At 37.0% G+C, this 18,199-nt stretch overlaps 1 protein-coding gene across 6 annotated transcripts in view; it reads left to right on the plus strand.

Moving 5' to 3' along the window:
- The window catches only part of IQCG (IQ motif containing G), a 53,802-nt gene that overhangs the window by 14,006 nt on the left and 21,597 nt on the right, over positions 1-18,199 (plus strand). For all 6 annotated transcript variants that reach the window (XM_027536673.1, XM_027536707.1, XM_027536681.1 and 3 more), the window contains 4 exons: positions 572-839; positions 5,421-5,644; positions 7,828-7,956; positions 16,150-16,231. In XM_027536673.1, the coding sequence (XP_027392474.1) occupies positions 572-839; positions 5,421-5,644; positions 7,828-7,956; positions 16,150-16,231 (703 nt within the window). The remainder of the gene's footprint in view (positions 1-571; positions 840-5,420; positions 5,645-7,827; positions 7,957-16,149; positions 16,232-18,199) is intronic.

Genomic DNA, 18,199 nt, shown 5'->3' on the forward strand with positions numbered 1-18,199 from the left:
ACCGCCTAAAATGAGATTAAGAAAGTGCAAATTCTGCCCACACTCTAATCTTGTTAGAGACCCCACCTTTGACCCTCATCAAATTCTCTAGGGTTGGGACTCTTGGTTTTTTGAGACAGAACATGGTTTTAGGTTCCTTTTTGCCTGGCAAAGCAATAAAGCTAGCTATCCTTTTCTCCACCCCAAACTCTGTCTCCAGGATTTGATTTGGCACCCGGTGTACAGAGAGGCTCAGCTTTCAGTTAACATAACCATGAGACAGTTTTGGTTAGCACCTGAAAATGTTGCTAGAAAAAAAGTTTATTTGGCTCAAGTTCAAACTGGTTAAGCATAGTCAAATAGCAGGGGCTTCACATCTTTTATGAACAATAAGTTGCTTTTCTTTGGGAAGTCAGAATGTTACTGGGGGTTATTAAGCAGAATCATCTGCAAAGTACTTCCGTTCATTCTCTTGAGTATATGGCAAAATGGACTTTACAGGAACCCATCTACATGCTGCCTGTGTTTTTGGATTTAAGTCATTTTAAACATTTGATGGCTGACTTATTTTTTTCCTTCCTTCTTTCTTTAGAGGTCTGGAAGCCTCAAATCTTCCTCCAGAAGCTTGGCCTTCTGAAGTGACGGTGTCAGTGACAGGAGAACCACCTAATACTTCTGTAGAAGAAAAGGAAGAAACAGCCAAAGAAGCAGTCATAGAAACCAGCCCAGAAATCATGAAGCCGCTATCCATTCTAGACGTGCTGAGGATCTCTGCAGTTCTGGAGGACACCACAGACCAGCTCTCCATTCTAAACTATATCATGCCAGTTCAGTATGAAAAAAGACAAAGCATCAGCATGGTATATACATTCACCATTACTTAATTTTTGCTTTCTCTTTATCTCTCCATCATTTGCAGTACCTACGCCATTCAATTCAGCTTGGGGAATAGCACCTTCTAGTCAGGTAAAGGGCAACAGTAATTATCTGAGATATGTACTCTCAGTTAATGGAGTGAAATAGACATAGCTCACAGTACATCTCACAAAATATCCTTTTCTCCTGATATATTGGTGTTATTCTAAAAAGTCCATAGATAAGTCAGTATAAATACAATATATATACTGAGGAGATAAATAATTGTGTTATTTGTCTTGTATTGGTATTTGTCAGCTGGCAACCCACTCCAGTATTCTTGCCTAGAGAATCCCCATGGACAGAGGAGCCTGGTGGGCTACAGTCCATGGGGTTGCAGAGTTGGACTGAGCGATTAAGCACAACAGCACAAAAGCTAACTGAACACCAGGGGGAGGAAATTCAACTGGACCCTGTCAACACTGCTTTCATCTAAAATGACTTTGTCATTGCTAAATATGTTGCAATCTGCTTTTCTGAATATCCAGCCGCATTATTGCATCAGCCATTATATTTTCAATGATGTTATGGATTCCTCCCTCAAAGCACCACTGAGTTACAAAAAACTCAACTTGGTAGTGAGCAAAATCTTTCATAAATTCTTAAGCCCTTAAACCAGAAACAATTTTTAAGTACAAATTTTATTACATTTTATTTTAAGTACATATTTATTAAGTTTAACAAAATTATATAATTTGTACAGAATATATCTGATTCTGTGATAAATGCAACTTGCTATAAAAATGGGAGGGTAAATTAATTTTTATGTCTAATAGAAAAGAAGTCCATATTTACTGTGACTAGAAAATTAAATTTCCCTTTAATTGCCCCTTACAATTTTATAATTATTATTATTATTATTATTACTACTGCTATATTTATAAACTGGATTCACAAAACTTTTATTAGAGTTTTAAAAGTGGATTTGAAGTTACAGGATCATTATGGTTGAATTGTGCAATAAGCAATTCATTTCACTTTCTCAGTCTTAGTTTTCTCATTTATGAATGAATTGTGGTGGAGTTTTAACTAAATGAGCCCTTCTAATACTAACATTCTATGAGTTTTAGGGTGATTTTAAAACATTATGGGTATTATAGGAATTTTGCAACAAATTAGTTTCCTTATTAATTTATGAAAAGCAAAGACATCTGGAAATCCAAGAACTAAACCTTTCAGTACACTTAAAATTAGTCTAATTCTTAAATTGTTTGTTAACAGATAGTACAGAAGAGACATTAACCTCACTAAATATCTTCAGTTAACAAGATAAAGTTTTCTCAATGATATTTACTGTTAGGCTTTAAAAAGGGTACTTTTCCATCATAGAAACTCAAGAGAGAAAGAAAAATACGAATTTATAAACAACATTCAGTAGTGGTCACTATTCCAGTACATAAAAGAACAAAATTTCTCCAGTTTTATTCTGGTTTATGATCTTCACCCACAAAATTTTCTGACATGACAGAGAGAAGCCCTGCTTATGATTTTATAGAAATATAAATAGTAAAGGTTTGTACTCTTATTCTGATTAATAGAACTTAAAAGCCCCTTTCAGAATATGTTAGTTATATAACTTTTAAAACTGTGACTCTTAAAATAATTTTTCATTTTATAGTATTATAGTTGTTCTAACTCACAAATTTTTACAGTACCATTGCCCTGCATAAGATAAATATTTAAAAACCTTAGTACTAATGTGGATGTTTTCTTTCTTTAAAAGCTTCACGTTGTTGAGCTTTACAGTAACAACACTGGGATGAAAGTTTAGTTAGCATTTATCCCTCTTCCACAACCATTTTTATAACTAAAGAATCATGAAATGGAATTATGAAAAACATACTAATGTACTAAGTTCTACCAGAAGTGGGAGTAATTGATCTGAACTTTGGAAAGAGCTCCCTTGCAGGGAATACTGTTCTTATTTTTTCCCTTAGGATCTAACACCCTCCTGTACAAGGAGGTGAATGGGCCAGAATATTTAGCTAGTTCCTTTAAGTTCTCTTCTAAAAACTCATATTTATTTCTAGTAATCTGTTCATCAGGCCATTTGACACATTTGCTTCCTTTTCCAGATGCCCGAGCACAAAGGTAGAGGAACGATGGTTAGGGCGATCAGAAAGAGCAAACTTTCCAGGTCTTAGGTTTCCCATTCCCTCCCTAGACTAGAAAATCTAGAGTAATAACCATCCACACACTTAAAGCTTTATTTATGCATAGAGCATCTGGTCCCATCACTTCATGGGAAATCGATGGGGAAACAGTGGAAACAGTGTCAGACTTTATTTTTTTGGGCTCCAAAATCACTACAGATGGTGATTGCAGCCATGAAATTAAAAGATGCTTACTCCTTGGAAGGAGAGTTATGACCAACCTAGACAGCATATTGAAAAGCAGAGACATTACTTTGCCAACCAAGGTCCGTCTAGTCAAGGCTATGGTTTTTCCAGTGGTCATGTATGGATGTGAGAGTTGGACTGTGAAGAAAGCTGAGCACCGAAGAATTGATGCTTTTGAACCGTGGTGTTGGAGAAGACTCTTGAGAGTCCCTTGGACTGCAAGGCGATCTAACCAGTCCATCCTAAAGATCAGCCCTGGGATTTCTTTGGAAGGAATGATGCTAAAGCTGAAACTCCAGTACTTTGGCCACCTCATGCGAAGAATTGACTCATTGGAAAAGACTCTGATGCTGGGAGGGATTGGGGGCAGGAGGAGAAGGGGACGACAGAGGATGAGATGGCTGGATGGCATTACTGACTCGATGGACGTGAGTTTGAGTGAACTCCGGGAGTTGGTGATGGACAGGGAGGCCTGGCGTGCTGTGATTCATGGAGTCGCAAAGAGTCGGACACAACTGAGTGACTGAACTGACTGAACTGAATTTTCAATTTAATTGTTGGAATTCTATGGTTTCTGTTCTCTTTGTAGTCAGTCATATCAATTTTAATTGAAAGGAGTATTTTAAAATTTAATTCTTATTTAATGTAGCATTTTTTTTTGTACTTGCATATGTGTGTTTTCCTCAGATCTGAATCTTTGCTTGCTGTTGATAAAGGAAAAATGCTGTTGAGTGTGTGTTTATTAATCTTTATTGATAGTTTTTTTAAAAAACTAATCTAATTGAAGTTTAGCTAAGGAAGACCTAGGCTTTTATGCAAATAAAACTCTTCTGTGCATAGGACCAGCTGAAGAATTTAAGTAATCATATCAAATGTTGAACTTACATGGTTCTGTGTAGTGTTCTAAATGCCCTTTTTCTTTCTTTTTCTCCTTCCTTCCTTTTTTTCTTTCCTCAATAACTGCAAGATGGCAAGTACTATTATTATCCCTATTTTATCAATAGGAAAATGGAGGCATAGAGATATTAAATAGTTGTCTAAAGTCAATGTGGTTTAGTAACAGGGCCAGGATTTAAACAAGGAAGTCTGGTTTCAGAGTCCCATATGTACTGCATAATTGCTATGTTATATGGTTTCCCATTGGCTCAAGGTTTTAGCCACAGATTAAATAGGAATCATCAACTTAAAGATGTATCCTGTCCCAGTTGAAAGATGGTAATGCTTACCTCTTACTATTCAAGTTTGGGTCTGAAAAATAATTTTTTTTGGCTTTTCCCCACATGAACTTCGAAATCTATACCGCACCACTAATACACTATTGGCTCCTACTCTTTGGTATGATTCTCTTTTAATTCTTTATACAGTGGACCCTCCATATCTGTGGGTTCCACATCTGCAGATTCAAGCAACCATGGATCAAAAATATTCAGAAAAAAATTCCAATAAGTTCCCAAAAGCATAACTTGAATTTGCTGTTTGCTGGCAGCTATATACATAGTATTTACATTGTTTTAGTATTATAGGTCATCTAGAGATTATTTAAAGTATATGAGAGGATGTAAACAGGTTATATACAAATACTATGCCATTTTACATAAGGGACTTCAGGATCTGTGGAGTCTGGTCTCCTTGAGGGCTGGGTCAGGGGTGTGGTGGTGGATCAGACCAGTCCTCCACAGTTACCAAGGGATTGACTGTATTTCAGATTCATGTGTTCAGCGAACATTTGAGTCTTTGCTGTATCCTGGACATTGTTCTAAACAATGGGATTATAAAGATGGCCACATTTATTTAATATTATCTTGTTCCAAAAAGAATTTGAGGTGCACCAAGATCTGTAAGACACTGTCCCTCTCCTCATGGAATTTATAATTTAATGGAGATATTTATACAAATAATTATAAATGGTAAATGTCTGCTAATAGAGATGTTTCGCAGAGAACTGTGTCTTTGGTCATAGTCTTAAAGTTTACCAGTTTGGGGAATGACAGAGAGTGGGAATGTTGTCTAAAGGCAGGAAGACACAAAACAGCAGAGCATGCAGTTTGATGTAGCTGAAGAAGAGGATAATTTTCTGGTACTGATATTACAAGAGGCTTAAAATGGAGGAAGAGGCCCTCATATAGCATTATTTCTTTTTGTTTTAAAAATCTGTCTTTAACATGAAACATCATTTATTGTTTTTAGAAGGATAACAAAGAAATGCATTTAGAAGGAAGAAGCTCAGAAAAAGTTCCACTGGCATCAAACCCCTCAAAAATATCCAGTCCATTGGTACATAAAGAAGAACCCAAGTTGCCGGAAATCAGACAAGGAGGCCAGTTTAACAAAGTGCAAGATCTTATCTTCAAAAAACCCACAAGGCAGACCATAATGAATACAGAGACACTGAAGAAAATTCAGATTGATAGGTAAGGAAGGACAGCACGTTTGGAAATGTGATAATGTATTTCTAGATGGATGAGGAGTGAGTACAGGGGTGGCTGACTGCTCTCTTCTCTTAATGGATTGGTCATTATATCCAAGTGACTGCAGATAATAGAATTAGCCAAGGGCTTTCTAGGGGAAGTGTGGTACAAGTAAAAGTGTTAATGTGGTGGCTATATGGTTGGGGAAGTTATTGAGCCTTTGTTTACAGTTTTTAAAAATGAGAATAATGATAACTTTGGAGGGAGGTATCAGCCAAGTGCTTGGCAGAGATTGGTGGCTCTTGTGATGCATTATTCTTTAGTAAGAGATAGATACTATCAAAGTAGTCAAATTTTAAACTCTCTTAATCCTGAGGATTTCTTAAGCAGTCTCAATTTCCATTCTTATTACTCAGTTTTTCATTGTCAACTGGCTTGCTGACAAAGAATCCTGTTAAGTTTAAAAGAAAGTATAACTTTATGATAGTAATTTTTGGTAAATAAGGGTTTATAGCAATTACCCAGGGCTACTAGCCAAATCCAGCCTGTAGTCTGTTTTTGAAAACAAATTTTACTGGAATACAGCATTGCCCATTTTATATATTGTCTATGACTGCTTTCATGGGATAACAGCAGAGTCGAGTGGTTTCAACAGGTAGTTTATGTCCTGCAAAACCAAAAACATTTACTGTTTGTCCAATTACAGAAAAACTTGCTGACCCCTGCTTTAGACCCTCCCCAGAGGGTATCATCTCTTGCTAGAAATAATCTGGTTTCACATTTGCATCCCTTAAAGATGGTGTCCTGTTTATAAGCTGCTAGTTAATGTCCTTTCATTCTCAGTGTGTGGGATCATAGTTTTTCAACTGACATGACTTCATCGTATTTATTTTCTCAATATAGTTATTGAATTTTTTTGTGTGAACTATTGGTAATAATTATGTAAAACGGTAAGAATACTTCTTGCTGATTCTATATCAAAACATTAAATAACAGTAATTAAAATTCTCTACCTAGGAGAGAATAGTCAATGGACTAGGAGTCAAGAGTCTGAATTAAATAGTTCTCTCTTTTTCAAGCTAGTTCTGTGAACTTGGGCAAGGAAGGCATGTAATCTTCCTGAGTCTGGATTCACTCATCTCTAAAATATGTTGTATTAGCTCTTTATACAAAAATTTTTAAATGATTTAACTTTTTCAAAATTATGAAATATTTCAAGAATGCACAAAAATGTGAAGAATAAAATTATTATATTTTATTAAAAGGATTATTTTTATATTTTATATAAAATATAAAAATATTTATATTTTATATAAAATATATATTATATTTTTATATTTTATTAAATGGATTATTATTATATTTTATTATTTATATTTTATTAAAAGGATTATATAAATAATCCTTATGTATATAACCACCAAATCTTAACATTTTACATGATAGCTTTAAGAGTTTTTTTTTCCAAATAAAATATGTCAGGTACAACTGACGATTGTAACTCTGATTCTAGTCCCCTCACCCTTCCCCCAAATATTTCTTCTGAATTTGTTGTTTATTGTTCTCTTGTATATGTTGTGATACTTTTATTAGGTATGTAAGTATTTTATTTAAACGATACATATAGATGGCTCAGATAGTAAAGAGTCTGCCTGCAATGCGAGAGACCTGGGTTTGATCCCTGGGTCAGGAAGATCCCCTGGAGAAGGAAATGGCAGCCCACTCCAGTATTCTTGCCTGGAGAATCCCATGGCCAGAGGAACCTGCTGGGCTACAGTCTGTGGGGTCACAAAGAGTCGGACATGACTGAGTGACTAACTTTGACTTTCACGTTCATAGTTTTACATGTTCTTAAATGTTGTATACACAACATCATGCTGTACATTCCAGGTCCGTTAGTCCTCAGTATGTAAACTTTTTCTGGTTAAGGAGTTTCTCTTTTTTGCTAAGAGTTGTTTGTTTTTAAATGATGTGATGATCATTTGGCTTTTTTCTCCTTTTGTCCTCATTAATGTGATGATTTCCATTAGTAGATTTTCTAATACTAAACTATTTCTGCCTTCCAAGAATAATTCAAATTTAGTTATGATGGTCCTTCTGGGTCTTAACTTGTGTGATTTCTGTAGCCCTTTGTGAATGTGGGGAAATATATCTTACTGATTCATCTTTTTTGTTTCTCCTTGCAGGCAATTTTTGAGTGATGTAATTACAGAAACTTTGGAGGAGTTGCAAGAAGAAGGCACTTTCACCAATCTCCTGAAAGCTTTGGGCAAAGAGAGGGAAAGCAAAATGCATTTCTATGATACCATTGCCAGGTGAGAGTAAGTTTAGGTTTATTTGCTTTGTTGCCTTAAAAAAAAGATAAAAAATAAAGTGTTATAAAACTCTTACTGGAAGTCTTAGATTTCTAAAGTAAATCAAGTTTTTGCTTTTAAGGGGAGATAACTAGAAGTCAGAAAGTTGGGTTCTATTCAGAGTTCTGCTGGAACAATAGCTCAGTTTCTGGGCTTCGGTTATCTGTATCTATAATATGTATAGTACAATGTATGTACTACACAGATGGGTAGTGCATAATCTATGGTTTGTTTTGGCAATGACAATCTCAAGATTCTAGTTAGCAGGATTTCTCTAGATGCTACTTAATGATAAGGTTTTTTTGTTGTTGTTATTGTTGTTGCTATAGACTGAATGTTTGTGCTCCTCTAACCTCAATTTTTGGAATCCTAACCTCCAGAGTGATGGTTTTAGGAGATTGGATGTCTTTGGTCAGTGAGTAGGTCTTAAGGATGGAGCCCTCATCAATGGGATTAGTGCCCTTATAAACAAGACCCAGGAGAGCTGCCTTCCTCTTCTGTCATGTAGATACAAATGAAAATTGGCAATTGTGAACCAGGTGACAGGTTCTCACCAGACACTGAATTGGATGGCACCCGGATCTTGGACTTAATAGCCTCCAGAACTGTGAGCAATGAATTTCTCTGTTTATAAGCCTTCCAATCTATGATATTTTTATTATAGCAGCTCAAGCTAAGATAGGTATTATTTTTTTTATTGTATTGTTCTGTTATTTTATTTTAAACCTAAATAAAGAGATTGCTGGAGATAAGCAGAATTCTGTTTCTAAGGACAACATAAAATAGTTAAATTCTCATTCAGACAATACTGAGTTTGAATTCTGCTCTGCCATTTACCACTTGTGTGACTATGACAAGTGTGTGAGTCTGTATCTTCTTAGAGATAGATGCCAAGATGAGATTATTAATGTAAAGATTTTTATCAGGGAAACCCTTAAGTGAGAGAAAATGGGGAGGGAGGCTTTGGACTCAATGCTAGACTCACCCTAAGTGAAGGAGAGGGAAGGTTGGGTGGATGAGACCACCCTGCAATCTAAGGATGATTTGGCAAGGTCAGCAGGGAGTCCGTGAGCCAAAGTCAAACATCAGAAAAGTCCAGAGTCTCCTAGGAAGGGATGGCCTTATCCCTGCCACCCTCAAAACTTGGCTGGGAGCAGTCTGTGGGAAGGGTGGCCCCAGAGCACACACAGTGGAGGGATTCAGAGTCGAGAGCTTGGACCCTTATTTGCTCACATTGCCTGTACTTGGAGGTCTGTGGGGCACATTCTCAGATCCTCTGCAGCAAGTCACCTCAACTCTCTATGTGCGTTTTCCTCATCTGTAAAACAGGAGTGATGACAGGGATTATGTCCTTATATTTTAAGAGGTGCTCAGAATAGAAAAGATTCTTCTTTTTCCTCTTCCTGTTCATCCTCTTCTTAGCTTGTTCTCAGCAGCAGCAATTTTAGATACAACACTGATAAGCCAGAAAATCCTCTTCCAGTTTACTAAAATCACAATCTTTTTTAAAAATTAGGTTATTTTTTTATTGAAGGATAATTGCTGTTTTCTGTCAAACCTCAACATGAATCAGCCATACGTATACACATATCCCCTCCCTTTTGAAACTCCCTCCCATCTCCCTCCCCATCCCACCCCTCTAGGTTGATACAGAGCCCCTGTTTGAGTTTCCTGAGCCATACAGCAAATTCCCAGCTGTCTATTTTACATATGGTTATGTAAGTTTCCGTATTACTCTTTCCATACATCTCACCCTCTCCTCCCCTCTCCCCATGTCCCTAAGTCTATTCTCTATGTCTGTTTCTCCATTGTTGCCCTGTAAATAAATTCTTCAGTACCATTTTTCTAGATTCTGTATATATGCATTAGAAAATGGTATTTATCTTTCTCTTTCTGGTTCACTTCACTCTGCATATGAGTTCTAGGTTCATCCACCTCATTAGAACTGACTCAAATGTGTTCCTTCTTATGGCTGAGTAAATTCCATTGTGTACATGTACCACAACTTCTTTATCCATTCATCTGTCAATGGACATCTAGGTTGCTTTCATGTTCTAGCAATTGTAAATAGTGCTGCAATGAACAATGGGATACATGTGTCTCTTTCAATTTTGGTTTCCTCAGGGTATATGCCTAGGAGTAGGATTGCTGGGTCATATGGTGGTTTTATTTGTAGTTATTTAAGGAATCTCCATGCCATCTTCCATAGTGGCTGTATTAATTTACATTCCCACACGCTCTCCAGCATTTATTGTTTGTAGACTTTTTGATGAAGGCCATTCTGACTGGTATGAGGTGATATCTTATTGTAGCTTTGGTTTGTATTTCTCTAATAATGAATGCTGGAGAAGATTCTTGCGAGTCCCTTGGACTGCAAGGAGATCCAACCAGTCCATCCTAAGGAGACCAGTCCTGGGTATTCATTGGAAGGACTGATGCTGAGGCTGAAACTCCAATACTTTGGCCACCTCATGCAAAGAGTTGACTCATTGGAAAAGACCCTGATGCTGGGAGGGATTGGGGGCAGGAGGAGAAGGGGATGACAGAGGATGAGATGGCTGGATAGCATCACCGACTTGATGCACATGAGTTTGGGTGAACTCCAGGAGTTGGTGATGGACAGTGAGGCCTGGCATGCTGCGATTCATGGGGTCGCAAAGAGTCAGACATGACTGAATGACTGAACTGAATAAAGAATGATGTTGAGTATCTTTTCATGTGTTTGTTAGCCATCTGTATATCTTCTTTGGAGAAATGTCTGTTTAGGTCTTTTTCCCACTTTTTGATTGGGTGGTTTGTTTTTCTGGTATTGAGTTGTATGAGCTGCTTGTGTATTTTGGAAGTTAATCCTTTGTCAGTTGTTTCATTTGCTATTATTTTCTCCCATTCTGAGGGTTGTCTTTTCACCTTGCTTATAGCTTCCTTTGCTGTGCAAAAACTTTTAAGTTTAATCGGGTCCCATTTGTTTACTTTTGTTTTTATTTCCATTACTCTAGGAGATGGGTCATAGAGGATCTTGCTTTGGTTTATGTCATCAAGTGTTCTGCCTATGTTTTCCTCTAAGAGTTTTAGGGAGAAGGCAGTGGCAACCCACTCCAATACTCTTGCCTGGAAAATCCCATGGACGGAGGAGCCTGGTAGGCTGCAGTCCATGGGGTCGCTAAGAGTCGGGTATGACTGAGCGACTTCACTTTCACTTTTCACTTTCATGCATTGGAGAAGGAAATGGCAACCCACTCCAGTGTTCTTGCCTAGAGAATCCCAGGGACAGGGGAGCCTGGTAGGCTGCCATCTTTGGGGTCGCACAGAGTCGTACGCTACTGAAGTGACTTAGCAGCAGTAGCAGTAGCAAGAGTTTTATAGTTTCTGGTCTTACATTTAGGTCCTTAATCCATTTTGAGTTTATCTTTGTGTATGTTGTTAGGAAGTGTTCTAATTTCATTCTTTTACATGTAGCTGGCCAGTTTTCCCAGCACCATTTATTGAAGAGGCTGTCTTTGCCCCATGGTATATTCTTGCCTCTTTTGTCAAAAATAAGGTACCCATAGGTGCATGGGTTTATTTCTGGGCTTTCTATCTTGTTGCATTGGTCTATATTTCTGTTTTTGTGCCAGTACCATACTGTCTTGATGTCTGTAGCTTTGTATCTGAAGTCAGGAAGGTTGATTCCTCCACCTCCATTCTTCTTTCTCAAGACTGCTTTGGCTATTCGGGTTCTTCTGTGTTCCCACATGAATTGTGAAATTTTTTGTTCTAATTACGTGAAAAATGCCATTGATAATTTGATAGGGATAGTATTGAATCTGTAGATTGCGTTTGGCAATATAGTCATTTTTACAATATTGATTCTCCCTACCCAGGAACATGGAATATCTCTCCATCTGTTTATGTCATCTTTGATTTCTTTCATTTGTGTCATAATATTCTGTGTACAGTTCTTTTGTCTCCTTAGGTAGGTTTATTCCTAGATATTTACTTCTTTTTGTTGCAATGGTGAATGGGATTGATTCCTTAATTTCTCTTTCTATATAGAATTGCAAATGATTTCTGTGTATTGATTTTGTATCCTGCAACTTTTCCAAATTCACTGATTAGCTCTAGTAATTTTCTGATACTATCTTTAGGGTTTTCTATGTACAGTATCATATCATCTGCAAACAGTAAGAGCTTTACTTCTTCTTTTCCAATCTGGATTCTTTTTTTTCTTTTTCTTCTCTGATTGCTTGCATTTCCAGAACTATGTTGAATAATAGTGGTGAAAGTGTACAGCTTTGTATTGTTCCTGATCTTAGGGAGAATGCTTTTAGTTTTTCACCATTGAGGATAATGTTTGCTGTAGGCTTATTATTTGTGGCCTTTACTATGTTGAGGTAGGTTCCTTCTGTGTCCATTTTTTGAAGACTTTTAATCATAAATAGGTGCTTAATTTTGTCAAAGGCTTTTTCTGCATCTATTGAGATTGTCATATAATTTTTATCTTTCAATTTGTTAATATAGTGTATCACATTGATTGATTTGAGTATATTGAAGAATCCTTGCATCCCTGGAGTAAACCCAGCTTGATCATGGTGTATGAGCTTTTTGATGTGTTGTTGAATTCTGTTTGCTAAAATTTTGTTGAGAATTTTTGCATTTATGTTCATCAGTGATATTGGCCTGTAGTTTTCTTTTTTTGGTTTATCTTTGTCTGGTTTGGGTATCAGAGTGATGGTGGCCTCATAGAATGAGTTTGGAAGTGTTCCTTCCTCTGCAATTTTTTGAAAGACTTTTAGAAGGATAGGCATTATCTCTTCTCTAAGTTTGATAGATTTCGCCTGTGAAGCATCTGGTCCTGGGCTTTTGTTTTTTGGGAGATTTTTGATCACAGCTTCAATTTCATTGCTTGTAATTGGGTTGTTCATAATTTCATTTCTTCCTGGTTCAGTCTTGGCAGACTGAACTTTTCTAAGAATCTGTCCATTTCTTCCAGGTTACCCATTTTATTGCCATATAGTTGTTCATTCCAGTCTCTTATAATCCTTTGTATTTCTGCATTGTCTGATGTAACCTCTCCTTTTTCATTTCTAATTTTGTTGATTTGATTCTTCCTTTTTTTCTTGATGAGTCTGGCTAAAGGTTTGTCAATTTTGTTTATCTTCTGAAAGAACCAGCTTTTAGTTTTACTAATCTTTACTATTGTTTCTTTCTTTTTATTTCTGCTCGGGTGTTTATGATTTATTTCTTTCTACTAATTTAGGTTTTTTTCTTCTTTTTCCAGTTGTTTTAAGTGTACAGTTAGGTTGTCTATTCAATGTTTTTCTTGTTTCTTGAGGTAGGATTGTATTGCTATAAACTTCCCTCTTAGAACTGCTTTTGCTGCATCCCATAGGTTTTGATTTGTCGTGTTTTAATTATCATTTGTTTCTAGAAGTTTTTTGATTTCTTCAGTAACCTGTTGATTATTTAGAAGTTTGTTGTTTAGTCTCCATGTTTTTGTGTGTCTTACACTTTTTTTCTTGTAATTGGTATCTAGTCTTATAGCATTGTGGTTGGAAAGGATGCTTGATATGATTTCAATTTTCTTAAATTTGCTGAGGTTTGATTTGTGACCCAAGATGTGGTCTACCCTGGAGAATGTTCCATGTGCACTTGAGAAGAAGGTGTATTCTTCTGCATTTGGATGGAATGTCCTGAAGATATCAATAAGATCCATCTCATCTAATGTATCATTTAAGGCTTGTGTTTCCCCATTCATTTTGTTTTGATGATCTGTCCATTGGTGTGAGTGGGGTGTTAAAATTTCCTACTTATTATTGTGTTACTGTCAGTTTCTCCTTTTATGTCTGTTAGTGTTTGTCTTATGTATTGAGGTGCTCCTATGTTGGGTGCATAGATAGTTACAATTGTTATGTCTTTCTCTTGGATCGATCCCTTGATCATTATGTAGTGTCCTTCCCTATCTCTTGTAATCTTCTTTATTTTAAGGTCTATTTTGTCTGATATGAGGATTGCTACTTCAGCTTTCTTTTGCTTCCCATTTGCATGAAATACACTTTTTCCATCCTCTCACTTTCAGGCTATATGTGTCTTGAGGTCTGAAGTGGGTTTCTTATAGATAGCATATATATGGGTCTTGTTTTTGTATCCATTCAGCCAGTCTGTGTCTTTTGGTTGGAGTGTTTAACCCATTTACATTTAAGGTAATTATTGATATATATGTTCCTATTGCCATTTTATAATTTTTTGGGGTTGATTTTGTAGATCTTTTTTCTTCTGTTGTATTTCTTGATTACATAAGTCCCTTTAACATTTGTTGTAAAGCTGGTTTGATGGTACTGAATTCTCTTAACTTTGCTTGTTGGAAAAGCTTTTTATTTCTCCATCAATTTTGAATGAGATCTTTGCCAGGCACAGTAATCTTGGTTGTAGATTTTTCCCTTTCAGTACTTTAAATATATCCTAAAATTCCCTTCTGGCCTGCAGAGTTTCTGCTGAAAGATCAGCTGTTAAGCATATGGGGTTTCCCTTGTATGTTACGTCTTGCTTCTCCCTTGCTGCTTTTAATGTTCTTTGTGTTTAGTCTTTGTTAGTTTGATTAGTATGTGTCTTGGCTTGTTTCTCCTTCGGTTTATCTGTATGGGACTCTTTGTGCCTCTTGGACTTGATTGACTATTTCCTTTTCAATGTTGGGGAAATTTTCAACTATAATGTCTTCAAAAATTTTCTCATACCTTTTCTTTTTCTTTTCTTCTTCTAGGACCCCTATAATTTGAATGTTGGTGCATTTGATGTAGTCCCAGAGGTCTCTGAGACTGTCCTCAGCTGTTTTCATTCTTTTTACTTTATTCTGCTCTTCAGAAGTTATTTCCACCATTTTATCTTCCAGCTCACTGATTCATTCTTCTGCTTCAGATATTCTGCTATTGATTCATTTTAGAGTATTTTAAATTTCAGTAATTGTGTTGTTTGTCTCTGTATATTTATTCTGTAATTCTTTCCAGTCTTTGTTAATTGATTCTTGCATTTTCTCCATTTTGTTTTCAAGGTTTTTGATAATCTTTACTATCATTATTCTGAATTCTTTTTCAGGTACTTTGCCTATTTCCTCTTCATTTATTTGGATTTCTGTGTTTCTAGTTTGTTTCTTCATTTGTGCAGTATTTCTCTGCCTTTTCATTTTTTTTTTTTCTAGGTTATTGTGTTTGAGGTCTCCTTTCCCCAGGCTTCTAGGAAAGTTGAATTCTTTCCTTGAAGAAGGTTGAATTCTTTCTTCCTTTTGGTTTCTGCCTCCTAAGGTTGGTTCAGTGGTTTGTGTGAGCTTCTTGTAGGGTGAGAGTTGTGCTGAGGTTTTGTTTGTTTGTTTGTTTTTCCTCTGATGGGCAAGGCTGAGTGAGGTGGTAATCCTGTCTGCTGATTATTGGGTTTGTTTTTGTTTTGTTTGTCATTTAGATGAGGCATCCTGCACAGGGTGCTACTGGTGGTTGGGTGACGCCGGGTCTTTAATTCAAGTGGTTTCCTTTTTGTGAGTTCTCACTATTTCATACTCTCTAGGGTTAGTTCTCTGGTAGACTGGGGTCTTGGAGTCACTGCTCCCACTCTAAAGACTCAGGGCTTGATCACTTGACAAATCCTCCCTCCTGAGGCCATCATGGAACGTGGGGTTCTTCCCTGCTTCGAGGCTCTGAGCCAGAACCTTGTGGGGGTATGGACAGCAGCCTCTGGACTGACCAGCCCCTCAGCCCACTCCAGCACCTTCTGGTGTTAAGAAAGGTGTCTCTGGGTCCTGTCACCCCTGTGCACTGAAGCCAATCTATTGACACTGGAAGGAGGCGAGAAACTTGAATTGGAAGCTTCAGCAATCAGCATTTGAGAAACTTCTCTCCACTTTAGCACCATCTCCAGAACGCAGAGCTGAGAGACCGTGCAAACCGCAGCATGGTGAGAGAGCAAAGTGAGAGCAAAATCACAGTCTTTTTAAAAATATTATTGAAATTTTGCTCCATGGACCAGTACCATTAGCATCACCTGGGACCTTGGCACAGTTGCAAATTCCACTGAATGAATTAGAATCTGGGACAGAGCCCAGGAATCTGTTCTTTAGCCTCCAGGTGAACCTGTGTACACTGAATTTTGAGAAGCACTTCTCTAAATATAAATTATCCTTATTTTCTCTAGGGAGGAAAATGGAAGAAAGAAGATAAAATCTCTTCAAAAACAGTTGCTTAATGTCAAAAAAGAAAGGCAAGCTGAAGTACAGGTAAGAATTATCTGGACAACACCAAAAGTTACTGGGTTGATAACAGCTAAGTAGAAGTCATCTTTTTCAAGCAAAAAAAGAAGTTATGTATAAGAAATTGTTGTTTTCCCTGAGTTGCCTTTAATATTTATATTAAAAATAAAAGGATAGCAGATATTTGGTGGAATGCACAAACATGTCCAGAATCGAACTTTGAGAGACTCTAACACTCTGGAGATCTTAGTCTGTTCTTACCCCTCCCAACCAATCCAACCATATCACCCACTCCTTCCTTCTAGGAGACCTTGTCTCAGGCAGTCTCTTGTATGCCAAGGTTCCAGATGGGAGATTATGGTCCTAGGTAGTACCTTAAGCACATCACATACTCCTTACAAGGCTTCTCTGGTGGCCCAGATGGTAAAGAATCTGCCTGCAATGCGGGAGACCTGGTTTCAGTCCCTGGGTTGGGAAGATCCCCTGGAGGAGGGCATGGCAACCCACTCTAGTATTCTTGCCTGGAGAATCCCCATGGACAGAGGAGCCTGGTGGGCTACAGTCCATGGGGTCACACAGGGTCGGACACAACTTAGTGACTAAGCACAACACAAATACTCCTTATACCTAATGGTTAGTGTTAATAATGTCATTTGTATTATATTTCAACTACAGAGTGGATTTATTGAGCTTTTCTGGTCATTAGGGCCTTACTTTATGTCTAATTTACCTGTATAAGGAAATGCATCCCAAGTTTTAAGCAAGTACTTACAAAACTGTGTTTGGGCAGTTACAAATTAGTACCATGACTATTAGAATTAAGAAAGTTACTAAGTATGGCCTGATATATCAGCTTTTCATTGCCTGGCTATTTGGACAAGCTTATACTTCAGATATAGGAATCTTCCTTATCTCCTACAAAGAAGTTAGAAGAATATTAGGAAAATATATTTGGAAGAATTGTCTAAAGAAGGTCACTAGCCTTTCTTCTGAGATATTTATTATCTTTAGGTCTTCTGACTTGCTTAGCATCCTCTCTTATCTTCTATTATCAGTTTTAAAGTACCTTTGTTATTTATTTTTACTTCAATATCCCTATTAACCCTGTGTTTATAGCTTACGCTCTTTGAAAACCATTTTTGCACCACCGTCGCCTCAAAAGCTTTATAAAAACTGGTGTACACTTAGGCTTTCTCTGTAATGAATAGAATTTTTCAGAAGTTTCTTAACTTTTTTTTCCCCTCAAAAACTCTACCATTATTATAAGTTCTTCTTGTATTCCTTGAGTATTAAAAAAAAAAGATATTTATATTAATGTCCTTTTAAGACTCAAACCAAATAGTATCAAAAGAGACCTCAGCTTTGGGCTCTGCCAATCAAGTCCCCTACACTACTATCACAACCCCCTTTTTTCTCTTTTCTTTACATTATATTGTTGATAATATAATTTTTCCAACAAGTAACACTTGCTTGTGAAACTTACCTTCTTGGATTTCAGTCTCAGCTGTTACATTCAGGCTCAGTAAAACTAAAGTAGAATATCACTCAGATATTTTGATCATCAGAAAAGGAGTGAAACCAGGACTAGAAGACTGAAGGCAAACCTTGAACAAAAAACAACTGGCAAGATGAAATCAAGTAAAATCACTAGAGTTACTGAAGAACCAGTGGTCAAGTCAAGGTTGGAAAACAGGAAGTACATGCATACGGGAGACCTATGGGTCAGAAACTGATGCCAGCAATTAAGGTGGCAGGCTTGAGTGTGTGAAAGTATGTGTGGAGATCACTGGAATGTGAGGGAATAATTGAGTTGTGAAGCTTCCTACTGGAAGTGAAGAGGAACTTAAGAGTCTCTTGATAGAGGTGAAAGAGGAGAGTGAAAAAGTTGGCTTAAAACTCAACATTCAAAAAACAAAGATCATGACATCCAGTCCCATCACCTCATGGCAAATAGATGTGGAAAAATTGGAAACAGTATCAGATTTCATTTTCTTG

This window comes from Bos indicus x Bos taurus, chromosome 1 (genome assembly GCF_003369695.1).
Source record: "Bos indicus x Bos taurus breed Angus x Brahman F1 hybrid chromosome 1, Bos_hybrid_MaternalHap_v2.0, whole genome shotgun sequence".
NCBI lineage: Eukaryota > Metazoa > Chordata > Mammalia > Artiodactyla > Bovidae > Bos > Bos indicus x Bos taurus.